At 41.2% G+C, this 16,711-nt stretch overlaps 1 protein-coding gene across 9 annotated transcripts in view; it reads right to left on the minus strand.

Moving 5' to 3' along the window:
- GPHN (gephyrin) overlaps window positions 1-16,711 on the minus strand; it is a 435,000-nt gene that overhangs the window by 81,196 nt on the left and 337,093 nt on the right. For all 9 annotated transcript variants that reach the window (XM_081088057.1, XM_081088055.1, XM_081088059.1 and 6 more), the window contains one exon: window positions 15,625-15,667. In XM_081088057.1, the coding sequence (XP_080944183.1) occupies window positions 15,625-15,667 (43 nt within the window). The remainder of the gene's footprint in view (window positions 1-15,624; window positions 15,668-16,711) is intronic.

Consider the following 16,711-nt stretch of genomic DNA (forward strand, 5'->3'; position numbering starts at 1 on the left):
TGAGCCATGGCAGCCTCTACACCACTTCAGGCTCTCAAGCAGTCAATACCTTCCTTTGCTTTTAGTGGCCCCAGGCACCAAACTATGGCAGTCAGGCAAGACAGAAACCAGTTCCTTAGGCAGCCTTCTGAACACGTGAACTGTTGAGAGAGAAAATGGAATGTGCATCCATTCTCCCTTCAGCGACAGGCTGCAAGCCAGGCATTCTCTGCTGATCACGGTGACCTGTGCTAGTTTGGTGGAGGAGAGATCACAGGGAAAATGAAAAGGCTCTTCTTCCCATTTTAATGCAGCTGTTCTTGGCTTTGTGCTCACCTCGGGTTATGCAACTTATTAACTGGTTTCTGGATTTCTCATAAAGGTATTTTGGTCCATATGTTGTTTTTAAGTTGTGTCTCCGTGGAATAGAGGGGGGGAACATCCTATTCCACAATCTATTAATGTTTTTAGCTATACCAATATACAATATTGACAATGAGGAGGCTGAAAAGGGTGACTGGCCCAGCTGGCGTGGTTCAGTGGTTGAGTGTTGACCTATGAACTTGGAGGTCAGGGTTTGATTCCTGGTCAGGGCACATACCTAAGTTGCAGGCTTGATCCCCTGCAATGTGGGGGCGTGTAGGAGGCAGCCGATCAATGATTCTCTCTCATCAATGATGTTTCTATCTCTCTATCCTCTCCTCCTCTCTGAAATCAATAAAAATATATTAAAAAAAAAAGGTTGACTGAAAGTGATAAATGAATCACAATTTTTTATGTTAAAAAAAGTGATAATCTAGGAAAATAAGACAAGTGAGATACAATTTAAATCAAAGATAAATACTATGTATGAAATAGTAAATTTCATAAATAAATGAAACTTGGTAATTAAACTATAGGAGGGTATATGAAAGATATAGTTGACTTATTTAGGATATTAGATGAGAAAGTTAAAAAGGGTCGTGTTTATAAATGGTATCTCACTAAATTCTTATGGAAGTGAACTGCTAATTGTCTTTAGTTGTCTAAAGAAAATTTGAATAAGTGATGATAAATTGCAGTTGTATAATTCAGTAAGTGCCAATTAAGATGGTAAGGGATTAGATTATAGCAGAAAAGAATTAGGAAAATTATTCTAAAAATAAGACTACAAAAATTTATCATACTTCTTCAATAACTATTTCATAATTCTTTTTACTGAGAATCATAAAGAAAAGCACGTCATGTTTTTAGGAGCAAGCAAGGTATAAGAAAATTAACTAGAAGACTTATTTATCTAGGACAGATTAAAGGGCATAAAAAAGTATGATAAAATACCCCAGGCAAGAGGTAGTTATTGGTCCTGAATCTGGGTGGCAGAATGTATATAAGGGCAGAATGAAAACATCATATAATTTGAAGAAAAGGAGCACTTAAGAAAATAGTATTGGTAAGAAGGACATTTTTGATAATGTTTATTATTTTCCCTCTCAGTTTCAACTCTGATTTCTTACTTGAATGTTCTACTGTTCCTTGCCTGCTCTGCTTGCCCAACATTTTCTTCTCATTTATTTACATACTCACACATTGAACCCATTTAGTGAGGGACAGTTACTGTGCTAGATCCTGGGAATAGTACCAGTGAATAAGAGGTACCTGTAAGGAGCTTAGGGTGGAGTGGAGGAAACAGGAAAGTGCTATACTGTAAAAAGGCTTGCAATAAAGTATGAAAACTACAGAGCACTAAAGAAGAACATAGGAGGGATATTTTACTCCGAGTTGGGCAGTAATGGAAAGCCTATGAGAAGAAATATAGAATAAGTAGCAGTTATCCAGGAGAAGAGATGGGAGAACAACATCTTTCAAAAGAGGGAACTACTTTTGTAAATTGAAAGTTTCACATGGCTGGAATACTGAATTTAATGGGAATGGTAGAAGTAAAACTAGAGGTAAGTAGAAACTAGATTGTAAGCAATTTTAAGGAGTTGAGACTTTAAGAACAATGAGAAGCTATTAAAAAGTGAATAAAAGTCATTAAATGAGTATGAAAGGTTTAGGTTTGCATTTTAGAAAGATAAAAGTGGTTGAAGGAAGAGGGATAGGAAAACACTGTAAAGATTTTGGGTTTGGACAACTAGGTGGACAGTGATGTCATTTTTTGAGATATGTTAAGAATATGAGATATGAGATTATATATTTGGTTTTGGTGATGTTGAATATGAGGAAATTGTGGAGTATCCAAAAAGAGATCTACAAAGAGATCTACAATAGATTATTGGAAATATAACTGAAACTTAGGGAAAAGATAAACTTACTGAAGCTTTGTGAGTGTGTGACTTTACTCATGTACAATGTGAAGTGTGAATGCAAGGTCTTGAGAAAACTCTGAATAACAGTGATACTGAACGAATGGACTAAAAGTAGAAGTCATCAAAGAAGCTGTGAAACAGGTAGAATAAAATGTTCCCCCAAATTGCTCGATTGAGTTAAGCCCGGCAATTATCAATAGGTAGCTATAAAATAATGGTCCAGGAATCACCCTGACTTCTTTTAAGTTTGTTTTGTGGATCTAAAAAAAGCCACAAACCCAAGAAACAAACTCAATACCTAGTTGGGAAAGTCCCTTCCTGCATCCCATAGTAAGTGCTGCATAATCTTAGAACACTTAGCTTTGCTGATGTATACCTGGACATCAGTGTTCCAAAAAAGAAAAAAAAACAAACAGACAACCTATACCATGATTGGTTAATGCCAACAACTTCTGTGTTCCCAAGGAATAAAAACCCCAATACACCACAGTTGGGGTGAGAAATCTGAGGTTCTATCTCAGTGTTCTAGTCCTCTGCAGAGCCTAAATAAACTTGCCTTTGCTTTTATCACTGTCCTTGGTCTTAATTCTTTTGTGTGTGTGTGTTTTTTTTATATTTTATTGATTTTTTGCAGAGAGGAAGGGAGAGGGATACAGAGTTAGAAACACTGATGAGAGAGAAACATCGATTCAGCTGCCTCCAGCACGCCCCCCACTGGGGATGTGCCCGCAACCCCAGTACATGCCCTTGACCGGAATCGAACCTGGGACCCTTCAGTCCGCAGGCTGACGCTCTATCCGCTGAGCTAAACCGGTTAGGAAAAGTCTTAATTCTTTTATATCAGGAGACAAGAATCCAAACTCATTTGTAACAGCTGGAGAAAAAGGAAACTGATAGTTTAAAAGAAGAGAACAAAACCAAGGAAGGTAGGTAATTGTTTCAAGAAGGAGAGAATGATTGATTAAAAGTAGCTGGTGTGGCTCAGTGGTTGAGTATCGACCTATGAACCAGGCAGTCTTGGTTTTATTTCTGGTCAGGACACATGCCAAGGTTCCTGGCTCAATCCCCAATAGGGGGCATACAGGAGGCAGCCAATCAATGAATCTCTCTTGTCATTGATATTTCTATTTCTCTCTTACTCTCTGAAATCAATAAAAATATATTAAAAAAAATAAAAGTAGTATCCAACCTTGACCAGTCTTCTTTTAGGCTTTTCCTTTTCACTTATATTCTAATGAGAGGCCCAGTGCACGAAATTTGTGCCCGGGGGAGGGGGATCCCTCAGGCTGGCCTGCGTCCTCTCACAATCTGGAACCCCTCGGGGGATGTAGGGCCTAAACTGGCAGTCGCACATCCCTTTTGCTATCCAGGGTGCTGCATGCACCAGTGACCATACTTTTCATACAGGTGAAATGCATCGTGCTGTTGTATGGGCAGCTACATTTTTTTTGCCCTGATTATAAAAAGTAGTACATAACATGATCCTTCTGAGGCAGTAGTACCATTTTCCCCATCTTAAGGGTAGAAAAACAGAAGCAGAGAGAAGTTAAGTAATTGGTTTTTTCACACAGTTATAAGTGTTAGAATCAGGGCTGACCACAAAATGTGCAAGCCAGAGTCCATGCAGGTCATTGATGCATCATCCTGTTTTTTCAGTGTTAGAGTAGCCTTGCCAGGTTTTAATTTTTAAATCTAAGAGACTGTTCCCAATATATAGGGCAGGGTCTCGAGGCCTGGCCGGCGATCAGGGCCATCTGTGGGGCAACCGATGGGCGATGCGCAGGGTGATTGGGGGGGCCCTGGTGGCACCTGCCTTGGCTGGCGGCCTGGCGCCGCTTGCTGGCCACCCCTCTCCCCCACCCCCCATCGCTGCTGCTGGTCACTTCCCTCCTGGTTGGAGGCAGCTCCTGCATTGAGTGTCTGCCCCCCAGTGGTCAGTGCACGTCATGGTGACCAGTCGTGCCACTGTTTGGTCAATTTGCATATTAGGGTTTTATTATATAGAATAATAGCTATGTACCCACCCATTGTCTTAAAACTAATTTCCCAGAGGTAGCAGCCAGATTATTTGATAAATTTATCTAAGATTAATGAATTCTAAATGCTTAATTTGTTACCCCAACCAGTTAACAGACTTTCATTGAAGTAGTTTTTTAAAAGACAATGCCTTTGCGCTAAAGAACAATTGTTATAACAATAATAGTAATACTAGTAGTACTAGTAGTAATAACTGTAATAGCAGCTACCATTTACTCATTTACTGAATATTACTAGTATACACCAAGCATTTTAGCTGTTTAATCCGTACAACAATCCACGAGGCAGATACAATCCTCATTTGATAGAAAAGAAACCGAGACATAGAGATAATGAGCACTTGCCCAAGTTCATACAGCTAGTAAGTAGAGAAACCAAGATTTGAACATACGTAGTTTAAACCTACAGCATATTTTCTTTTATAAGGTGAGACAATGAGGATAGTTTGAGACTTGCAGATTTTTCATGGTACCTCAAAATATGTTAAAACTGCAATCACTTGTTTTGCTTATGTATAAACCTGAATTTGAACAATTTAGAGGATATAGGCTTATTAAAACACAAATTTGCTTATTGAAAATTGTTTTATTGCTTCCTTAAATTAGAATTGACACTTGGGACCTATAATATTTTAATACTAAGGAGTTTTAACGGACTGCATCTGTCATTAGAGATAATATTTATCAAACCTGATGGTAGTGAGGTGATAAGGTTTCTTAAAGTTATTTAAGATCACATTGTTAAAATAATGACAGCAAAAATGGAATATCTAACCTGGCCTGTGTTGTTCAGTGGTCAGAGCGTCAGCTTACTCACCAAAGGGTCTCGGGTTTGATTCCAGATCAAGAGCTTGTGCCTGGAATGCAGCCTTCATTTTGTGGTGTGTGCGGGAGGAAACCAATTGATGTATGTCTCTAACATTTAAGTCTTTATCTTTCTCTCTCTCTCCCTCTCTCCTCCCTCCCAATCTCTCTAAAAAAATCATTGGAAAAAATATCCTCCATGAGGATTAACAACAACAAAAAGGGAATATCTGACATTTATGTATGGGTATGAAAAGTATGTGAACAAGAAGGAGATATAAGTAAGGTTATCCTATACTAATAAAAGAGAAAAATGGTAATTGGCGTACAAACGATACCTTTTTCATTGGCTAATCAGTGAGATATGCAAATTAACTGCCAACTAAGATTGGCAGTTAACCGTCAAAAAAGATGGCGGTTAATTTGCAATGATGAGAGGCAAAACGGGAAGGACTGAAGAATGGTGATCGGCAACCCAGGCCGCAGGCAAGAGTTGGGGGTGGGCAACGGCTGCCTTTCCCCGCCCCCAGCGGGTGATCGCCATGGGAAAGCTGGGGTTGCCTTTGCCGGCTGGCCTTCGGCTCTGATCGCCATGGCAATCGGAGGGCAGGAGGGCTGGGCGCAGGCCAGGCAGCAACCCAGGACTCCCACCATGGTGATCGGAGGTCGGGAGGGCCGTGTTGCAGGCCAGGCAGCAACCACGGACCCCCACCATGGCAATTGAAGGGCGGGAGGGTGGGGCGCAGGCCAGGCCGGAAACCCCGGCCGCAACCCCAGACCTCCGCCATGGCGATGGGAGGGTGGGAGGGCCAGAGCGCAGGCCAGGCATCAACCCCGACCCGATGCAATTGAAGGGCTGGAGGGCCTGCGGTTCCTCGATCGCCATGGCGATCGAAGGGCGGGAGGGCCCTGTTGCAGGCCAGGCAGGAACTCTGGACCCCCACCATGGCCATCGGAGGTAAGGAGGGCCAGAGCGCAGGCCAGGCAGCAACCACGGACCCCGCCATGGCAATTGAAGGGCGGGAGGGGCAGGGCGCAGGCCAGGTAACCCCGGACCTCGGCCATGGCGATGGGAGGGCGGGAGGGCCGGAGTGCAGGCCAGGCATCAACCTCGGACCCCCACCATGGCAACTGCTGGGTGGGAGGGCCTCTGTCCCTCGACTGCCATGGTGATCGGAGGGTGGGAGGGCCGTGTTGCAGGCCAGGCAGCAACCGCGGACCCCTACCATGGCAACTGAAGAGCCGGAGGGCCTGCGCCCCTCCATCGCCATGGCGATCCAAGGGCAGGAGGGCGGGGCGCAGTCCAGGCAGCAACCCCGGACCCCCACCATGGCAATCGAAGGGCGGGAGGGCGGGGTGCAGGCCAGGCATCAACCCCGGACCCCCACCATGGCAACTGAAGAGCGGGAGGGCCTGCGCCCCTCCATCGCCATGGCGATCCGAGGGCAGGAGGGCGGGGCTCAGGCCAGGCCACAACCCGGACTCTCGGAACCTCTCTTAAAGGTTCTCTTAAGGCAGTTGGTGAGGGACCTCGGAGAGCCCCAGGGGGCCCTGGTGCCAGCAAAACTGAGACCTGGGGCGGCTCTCCCCAGAAGGTCCAGAGAACAGCCACTGCAGCCCGCCCCCACCCCAGTGCAAGGCATGGCACGCTGGGCCCGAGGACCCACCCCCTCCCACAGGCCCCTGGCTTGCTCATGCAGCCCTGGTCACATCACCGGAGCAGCTATAAGGCACAGAAAGCACCATGGACAGCCGCTTGCTCCCACTTGCATTTGCTAAGACAAGGCCGGAGGGTGTGAGGGCCGGCTCACATCTCCTTCTCCCTCCTTTTGCTCCTCCTCTGGCTGCTTAGCTTGCCCAGCTTCTTAGCCAGGCTCCTCTGCAGCTGGGCCCACTTGGCGGGGTCCAGGGACTGGTCCTTGGCCCACTGCCAGTGTACAGCACTTCCACCCAGCTGATTCTCTGCGGGGCGTGGGCGCGGGCCCTCTCTCCACAGCCATGGATCTTGGGCAGGCAGTGGCTGCAGTGTGGGCAGAGCAGTCCCAGATTACGAGAGGGATGTCCGACTACTGGTTTAGGCCCAATCCCTGTAAACTGGCAGGACATTTTTCGAGGGGTCCCAAATTGGAGAGGGTGCAGGCCAGGCTGAGGAACACACCCTCCCCCGTGCACTAATTTCGTGCACCGGGCCACTAGTAAGTAAATAAGTCATTATCTAATAATTTTAAAGTTTAATCACATTCCTGAAAACTTTAGAATATTGGAGTATTAAGATCAATGGAAAGAATTCTAAAACCCACAAAGTTCATTTTTTTTAGCATAAGGCTAGCAAACTTTTACAAACCTATATATATAAAAGCCTAAGTGACTGTTATGATGGAACAACTGGAACGATTGGTCGCTATGATATGCACTGACCACCAGGGGGCAGACTGACCAACACAGGATCCGACTGCCAATGGGGCCTGCTGGCCAACCTCCTGGTCCCTCCCTCTGGCTGGCAGGCCCTGATTGGCCCACTGCCTGCCCGCCGCAGTGGCAGTTGGCCCCTACCCCTGGCCAGCAGGCCCTGATCACCTGATTGGGGCCTGCTGGCCAACCTCTTAGTGCCCCCCACTGGCCAGCAGGTCCCAATCACCCAATCAGGGTCAGGACCTGGGTTGGGACGAGGAACTGGGGGTTGGTGGTGGCAGACACGGGTGGCGAGGGAAGGAGGGGGGATGGCGGGGAACTGTGTGGTAGTGGCGCATCGGTGGAGAGGGAAGGGGAGGTGGGGAGCCAGGGAACCTGATCAGCTCTGATCACCAGCCAGGACTAGGGACCACACCCATGCACGAATTTCATGTACCGGCCTCTAGTAAAGTATAAAAAGGTAAAGCTTCACAAAGTTAGGACCTACAGATAAACTAACATACCTAAATTTTTTCATTTCATTTAATAGATGAATAACATTTATCTTTTCTGCATCCCACTAAAATCTGTTCTATTATGTAATGAATCCCTCCAATAAAATAATGTCTTCAAATAAACATGTCTTTAAGGTAAAATTATTTTAAAATTAAAAGCCCACTAGAAACATGGGATAAATGTGCTAGTCTTTGACAAAACAATTTGTGAGAAAGTAGTTGTTTGAAAAGAAGAGCAATGCTAAGTCAGTTTCAAAAGAAAGCCCTGGGAAATCCCTTACTTTAGTACTACTCAACTGAATCATTATTCCAGCTTCTTGCTGTACAAGTAGTAAAATCTCTTAATGTATTCAAAGGAGAGAGTCAGTTTGTCTTTATATAACTCAAAACCCAACACCACTATTTTATTTATAGTTTATTCAAATAAGAATCTCCAGAAATTAGCATAGAATTCTACACATCCTATCTAATAATAGACAAATAGGGTACATAACCGTACCTCCGACATGCTTCCCATTGGCTAATCAGGGTGATATGCAAATTAACTGCCAACCAAGATGGCGGTTAATTTGCATATGTAGGCGCCAAGCCACGGACTGAGGCTTTAGGCCTGGGTCAGGGAGGAGCCAGCCAATGATCCTTGAGCCAGCGATGGTTGATGGCAGCGGCGGTGGGGAACCAGGGCGGAGCCAGCTAGTGATCCTGATGGTGGGGTCTGGGTTCAATTCTGATCAAGGGCATGTACCTAGGTTGCAGGCTCCTCCCTGGCCCGGGCCCAGGTCAGGGCTCATGCAGGAGGCAACCAATCAAAGTGTTCCTCTCACTTTGATGTTTCTCTCTGTCTTTCCCTTTCTCTTCCACGTTCTCTAAAAATCAATGGAAACATATCCTCAGGTGAGGATAAAGAAAGGAAGGAAGAAAGAAAGAAATGTCATATCCTATGAAAGACACTTCTTGAAAATGCCTAAAGAAAGTTGTCATTTTTTCATGGTAAAGGGACTGGAGTCCGTGTTGATGAAAACACCTTTGCGGCTGCGGTGACTGGCAGTGGCTGCAGCAGTGCGGTGATGGGGCTGGTGCCTTCCCCTGATCAGCCCGGTTGCCTCCCACAAAGGGAGGCCAGACTGTGGTTTAGGCCCACTCCCCAAGGGGAGCAGGGAGCAGGTAGTAGGACATCCCCTAGGGCTCCCAGTGTGTGATAGGGGGCAAGCTGGGCTGAGGGACCGCCCCCCCCTCCCGTGCACAAATTTTTGTGCACCGGGCCTCTAGCAGTTAAATAAAGCAGGATGCCTTTTCACCAAGTTAGGGTGCAGATAAATTATTTTGCACCCTGGGGATATTTCTGGCTAGATAATTACTGTTAGCTATTATATTAGATTGAGAATTGGCTTTACTATTCTACTGTCTTCATAAGCATGGCTTTACTATTCTACTGTCTTCATCAGCATAACTTTAGTAATCCAGAAAACTCTTGCTTAGGAAGATAAAACTTACAAATTACTATTCATTCTTCGAACTTCCTCAAAGACCCATTGACTGTTAGACAGTATCAAAGACAGTGTACACACCAATACCTTTCTAAGCCCTCACCCCCAAATCTTTGCAAGGAGGCATTCTGGGTACTGCTTAGTGCAGAGCTCCTTCCCAGGAATTGAGGCGCACTGTGGGCACAGGGTCCTCGCCTCCACTGCTGGCCACAGGGTAGCCTATTGCAGGACTGGCGATTGGAATGGCCTGCCTGGCCCTGGGCCTTGGCTGAAGTGGATGGAGAGGCAATTGGGGAGAGGTGCCTAGAGTCTGATACAACAGACCACATTAGTCCTAAGTTTGGCATTGATACGTTGGTTTCACTTCTGAGGCAAGAAAATGTGTGATAAAAATTCCTCCAGAGATGAAATATACAGATTACTTTGTGACTGGGAGTGGAATCTCCACATGCCATGTGAAAATGCACAAATTGGCATAGAACATAAAAGTGAGTGCAAAAGTGAGCCTCACGTTAAGATCCAAAGAAATAGAGATTAGATGACTTAATATTAAGATAACAATACTACCCAAAGCAATCCATGGTTTTATTGTAATATCTATCAAAATTCTAAAGGCTTTTTTTTCTTCCAAGAAATAGAAAAGCCAATCTTCAAATTCAGATGAAATGGCAAAGCAATATAGAAAAAGAACAAAGTTGGAAGACTCTCACTTGCTAATTTTAAAACTTACTTACAAAGTTACAGTAATCAAAACAGTGTGAGACTGGCATAAGGATAGACATATAGATCAACAGAATAGAAATGACAGTCCAGAAATAAACTGATACACCGATAGTAAATAGATTTTGACAAGTATGCTAATACCAATCTCTTCAACAAATGGCATTGAGACAACTGGATACCTATAAGCAAAAGAAATTAAGTTGGATCCCTTCCTCACATACATCAAACTTAAATTGTACCACTGCAATACAATCTCTTCATTGCAGTAAAAAAACCTACTCATTGGTGGGTATTCTAATAATTCTCTTCAAAACTGTCACCCTCAGAAGTTTAACACAGAAACAGTTTTTCCTCCTCTGTAATATTCCTGCTAACTTGATAGGCAGAATGTACTATATAAATGGAATTGATACTGGTAGATGAAATGTTCTCCAGATGTTTTCCTTCCTTGAAATCCCCAAAGACTCCCCTGTTTGTAATGAGATTATAGCTAATTTGAATATTGATGATCTCAAGGAGATCAACCCCAAATTGAAGATCTCTAAAAGATGCCAGACCTTTTAGATTTTGTGGGCAAAATTTCAACAAACATAGGAGAATTACTGCGATTGAACCCAGTAAGATTCAAATCAGGCCATCTAAACCTCTATCTACTCCTATGTGCAAAATACTCTTTTATTATCTTCATTTTGCAGATGAGGAAACTGAGGTAGTAGATGAAGTAGTTACTGCAAGGAGCTTCTTCCAGAACCCATTTTAGACAATCAGTTTCTTTTCTAAGAAAAAACACAGCACCAGTTCCTAGATTGTTAGATAACTGAATTTTTAAAAAGTAGGAAAATTGGGCCTTAATGCAACAATCAAATTCTTGATCACTCAAGGGAAATTCTGTATTTCTTTCTTCCTTTCTCAAGCCTCTCTACTTCAAGCTTTACAAAAGGCCCTATAAGTAGGGAAGGTGCTACATGCTATGATTCAGAGAATAGCGGATGAGTTACATAATGCCCCCAAGGCTAAATAACTCATTATTTGAAAGTTTCATGAAATTACAATGACAGTGCCTTAGCTGCTTTAGATATAATACTGTCTTCTTATGGAATAACATGTGCTGATATTGGGTAAGAATGTGCTGCTTATACGCCTGTAGACTTCTCTGGGATCACTGTTATTACAAAAAACAACCAGGAAGCAAATAAAGAAGTCAGAAAATTAGGTAGTTTGACTAATAACCCTATATCTTATTCTGAAGACTCCTCAGACTGAGAAAGATTTATTCTCTTGGCTTAATTTTGTTTTTGTCCCCTTACCCCCAGCTTTATTGAGATGTATTGACATAGAGCACTGTGTAAGTTTAAGGTGTACAGCATTATAATTTGACTTTCACATATTGTGAAATGATTACCACAGTAAGTTTAGTTAACATTATTATCTTACATAGATACAAATATTTTTCTTGTAATATGAACTCTACTGCCTTAACAACTTTCAAGTACACTACACAGCAGTGTTAATTATAGTGTCATGTTGTATATTACATCTCCAATACTTATTTATCTTATACCTGGGAGTTTGTACTTTTTGACTACCTTCATTCAACACCTCTGGACCTCTGGTAACCACAAATGATCAATTTTCTATGAGTTTGTTTTTATTCCACATATGAGATCATACAGAATTTACCTTGCTCTATCTGACTTATTTCACTTATCATGATGCCCTCAAGGTCTATCTATGTCGTTGCAAATGGCAGGATTCCCTCCTTTTTTTATGGCTGAATAATATCTATCTATCTATCTATCTATCTATCTATCTATCTATCTATCTCATTACTTCTTTATCCATTCATTCATTGAGGGACACTTAGGTCCAAAGCTGCTATGACCATGGGGGTTGCAGCTATCTTTTCGAGATATTGATTTTGTTTCCTTTGGATAAATACCCACAAGTAGAATTGCTAATATACAGTATTTCAATTTTTATTTTTTTGAGGAAACTCCATACTATTTTCCTTAGTGGCTGTGCCAATTTACAATCCCACCAACAGCGGACCAGGATTCACTTTTCTCCACTCCTTGCCAGCATTTGTTATCTCTTGTCTTTCTGAAGACAGCTATCCTAACAGGCATGAAGTGAAAGCTCATTGTGGTTTTGATTTGTATTTTCCTTATGATTAGTGATGCTGAGCATCTTTTCATGTACCTGTTGGCCATTCATATGTCTTTTTCTAAAAAATGTCTATTCAGGTCCTTTGCCCATTTTTAATTAGATTATGTGTTTGTTTGTTTTGTTTTGCTATTGCTAAAAAATGCCAACTATCTTCTAAACTTTCAGAGAGTCATAATCTTTTTTTCTAGTAGGGTCTTGTCTTTTTTTTTTTTTTTTAATATATTTGATTGATTTTTTACAGAGAGGAAGGGAGAGTGATAGTTAGAAACATCAATGAGCGAGAAACATTGATCAGCTGCCTCCTGCACACCCCCTACTGGGGATGTGCTTGCAGCCAAGGTTCATGCCCTTGACCGGAATCGAACCTGGGACCCTTCAGTCCGCAGGCTGACACTCTATCCACTGAGCCAAACCAGTTAGGGCTTGTCTTTTTTGTAAAATATATTTTTTATTGATTTCAGAGAGGAAGAGAGAGGGAGAGAGAGATAGAAACATCAATGATGACATTGATCACTGTTCGGCTGCCTCCTGCATATCCCACATTGGGGATCGAGCCCGCAACCTGGGCATGTGCCCCTGACCAGAATCGAACCTCGGACCCTTCAGCCCACAGGCCAACGCTTTATCCACTGAGCCAAACTGGTTAGGGCGTGAATGCCGGGAGCTGGTCCATGCTTGCTGTTTCAAGGGACCTGGCATATATGGCATACTGTTCTTAATATGTTTGCTCACCTTCTTGGCACTATGTGTTTTAACCAAGGTCTCTGAGAAAGGTTGTTTCCCCAGGTAGGGATTTTCCCCTGAAGTTAGGGAGGGAATAAAACCTCTTAACTAAGTGCCAGGCGGGTAATTAATCACTTTAACTATGCACAATCATGCTTAAGCTACATAATCTTTACTCCCTGGAATGGAGATAAGAAACGCCCTAACCTTTGGAATAGAGATTGATAGGATTGGAATCAACTGGTATAAATACAGATGTAAGAAGACAGAACCTACACAGAACCTAGAGACAGAAGAACTTCGCTGGAGAGAACATGGCAAAAGATCCTGGACTGAACCTGACTACAGAAATTGTCAAGAGAACCTGACTAGAACCTTGTGACTGAACCTGGCTGGAGAACCTGGACAGAACCTGGCTGGAGAACCTAGCTAGGGAACATGGCTACAGAACCTAGCTGGAGAACCTGGAGAACCTAGCAAGAGAACATGGACACAGAACCTGGCTGGAGATCCTAACCAGAACCTCTCTGGAGATCCAGACCAGAACTTGGCTGGAGATCCTGGCTAGGCTGCTGATCAACTGAACGCTGTCTCCGTGTCATTCCTTCTTCGCCGACTCCGTCCACACCTTTGGGGACCCCTGGACCTGCTGGGGTTGGACCCCGGCACGTGAAGAGTCTTGTTTTGATGCTGATGGCTGCTGACTGATCAAGGTGGTGGTTGGTGGAGATTGGGGTGGCTGTGGCAATTTCTTAAAATAATAATAAAATTAAGTTTGCCATATTTATTGACTCTTCCTTTCACAAATAATTTCTCAGTAGCATGTTATGCTGTTTGATAGCATTTTACCTACAGAACTTCGTTCAAAATCGGAGTTAATCTTCTTAAACCCTGCCATTGCTTTATCAACTAAGTTTATATAATATTCTAAATCCTTTGTTGATATTTCAACAGTCTACAAAGTAGCATATTCCATCAGGAGTATATTCCATCCGAAGAATCCAAGATCAGAAAAACCTGAACCATCATGATGTCCAGCCAAAGTGATTACTAGCCAACAAGCCAGTAAGAGCGCAGTGAAATGAAAGACACTAACAACACAAAGGTCCATGAGAAGTGAAAAAGGGTTCAAAGAAGTCTGTTCTCCATAAGAAATTATTTTTGTTCTAATCACCATAATCACTATCAGTTTATTCATTATCATCTCCGGATCAACAAAAAAATGGAAATCATACAGTAATCATCATAAAATGTAATTTTAAAATTTAATTTATATCTATTATTTTATTTTAGTGAATATTCAATTATCATTCACCTGGTTCTTAGGTTTTTTAACCTTAGGTGTTAGTATAGGACTATAGGACTTTACAGCTCTTATAATTGAAAAGCCTTTCTCATGTCTTTTAAAATGCTGTAGAAACTCGCGAAGTATAGAGATTAAACATGGCTGTTTGCATTTTTTTTTATATAACTCTAACATAAATGTCTTGGGCAAATAATTGCAATATGCTTGCCTATCAATTCAATAGTTTCAAGCAAAGATTCATAAAACAGAATGGGAAAAATTTACATTAAAGAAAATAAAACATGAATTTTTACCCATCTGAAATTTTGTTATTTTTTAATGTTAAATAATATACACATTCTACTGGAAATATAAATAATCCCATTTACTAAAACTCTTGGTATAAGTATCCAATAGACCCATTTCAGTATGATCCACCTGTACTACTTCTTTTGATAAAGAAGAGGAATAAGAAAGGATGATATCATTAATATTAAGTGAAAGAAAATAATAGTAAAGTAATTAGCATTTATACAGCATTTTTCTCTTAGAATCCCAAAGCTTTTAAGGCACAACCTTCAACATCACATCATTTCAAGGATGCAGGTTATTTATAGTTCCTTTTTATAAAATAAAAAATAGTTCCTTTATATAAAATTAAAAAAATGAATAATACACAAAGTTAAATGACTTCCAAGTTAGCATTACTAGCAATCAAACAAAAAAAAAATAAAAAAGAGGTTTCTTTATCCATGGTTCATGGCACTATTTTTAAAACATGCTGCCTGTGAAGTAAGATCTTTCAGGAATGCACATACATAAAATGATTATGCTGTATCCTTTTAGGAGTCACTTTTTTTTAAGTTAGATTCTTTTAGTGAATTTATATTATTATTTTCAGTTAGTCTGTTTTTAAGTAACTTATTTGGCAGTGAGGCAATTAAAGAAGGTTCCCATCTTAGAATCATAGAGGTGCTCATTATCACCCTAACTAGGAGTGTTATCAAAGTTTTGCTGTTAGCTTGCAAAGACAATTAGAATAAAGGAAACATCCATTACTATGTTGATACTAATATTCTTAGAAGGTAAGAGCCCTATTCATATTTTTGATATAAAAGTTACCTATTACCTTCTTCATTCTTTCACCAAAATGACATTTTTAGGTTTCATTCCTGTTGAACCACAAGCTCTGATTCACTAGTCCATCTGAAATAAGGACATACTTACTGGCTCTGAGAATGTTCTCCTTGCTGCTGCACCTGGATTGGACCTGCAAAGAAAGCATAAACTCAGTAATTTAGGGATTCTAACATAGATAGCCAGATATGTATGTATTCTTATTGGGCAAACTCCTGAGGTCTAGGAGCAAGGGTTCTAGATATCTCAGATATCAGAACATGTTAGTAAAAATATGCTACATTTGTTTTATATATTATTATCCTTTCCTTTAAGTAACCGATTTCCAGAAAAAAATGGGAGTACAATATTATAAATGTGACAGGGTTGTAAAACCAAAGGCAATTTTTTATTTATGTGTATATGAAATTAGCATATGGAAAAAAATTCAAGTTACCACATATTCAGTTGCAAATAAAGACCCTTAATCTTAAGGCATTATGTTTATCTATTGACTAGAATAATGCAATTCAAGTATTAAAGTTACAATCAAATATTCTATTGTAATGTTTGTTCCATGTTAATAAGGGGAAAATCCTCAGATACAATATTTATGTGTGATTCTAATAACTTTTGTTATTTATTGTATTTATTAATATTGGTTATAAAAGTTGCACCTGTTTGAAATCAATGATTTCGAATACATTTATTTACCAGTTCTTAGGTGTGTATATATAGTTTGTCAATCAGAAACTTTTATGCTTTGATTAAAATATTTTAGTTCAAAGTGGAACATTCTTTTAAATGCTGTAAAACTGTTGAATTCAAGGGCCATGCTGAACGGCACTATCACTTGTTAATTTCAGAGTAAATTGCATTTAAAATCCACACCTCTTCCTCCCATTCCACAGCAGCTTGCCCCAAATGGATATATACACAAAAAATTAATTTCTATAGCTTAACACAATCTACTATTGTAATGAAACAATTTATGAAAGGAATGTTGCAACTTAGGGTGGATTATGGTTGTCCTTCCCTGAAAAAAACAATTGTTAATGTTTAAAGAAACAACAACATAAAAAAAAAAATCACATACACACAAGAAAAACACACACACACCAAAAAAAAAAAAGAAAAGAAAAGAAAATAATTCCAGATGTTAAAGTTATTCTCTTTTGGTCCAGATTGTTTAATTAGA

The sequence above is a fragment of the Myotis nattereri genome (genome assembly GCF_964212035.1).
Source record: "Myotis nattereri genome assembly, chromosome: 1".
NCBI classification, from domain to species: domain Eukaryota; kingdom Metazoa; phylum Chordata; class Mammalia; order Chiroptera; family Vespertilionidae; genus Myotis; species Myotis nattereri.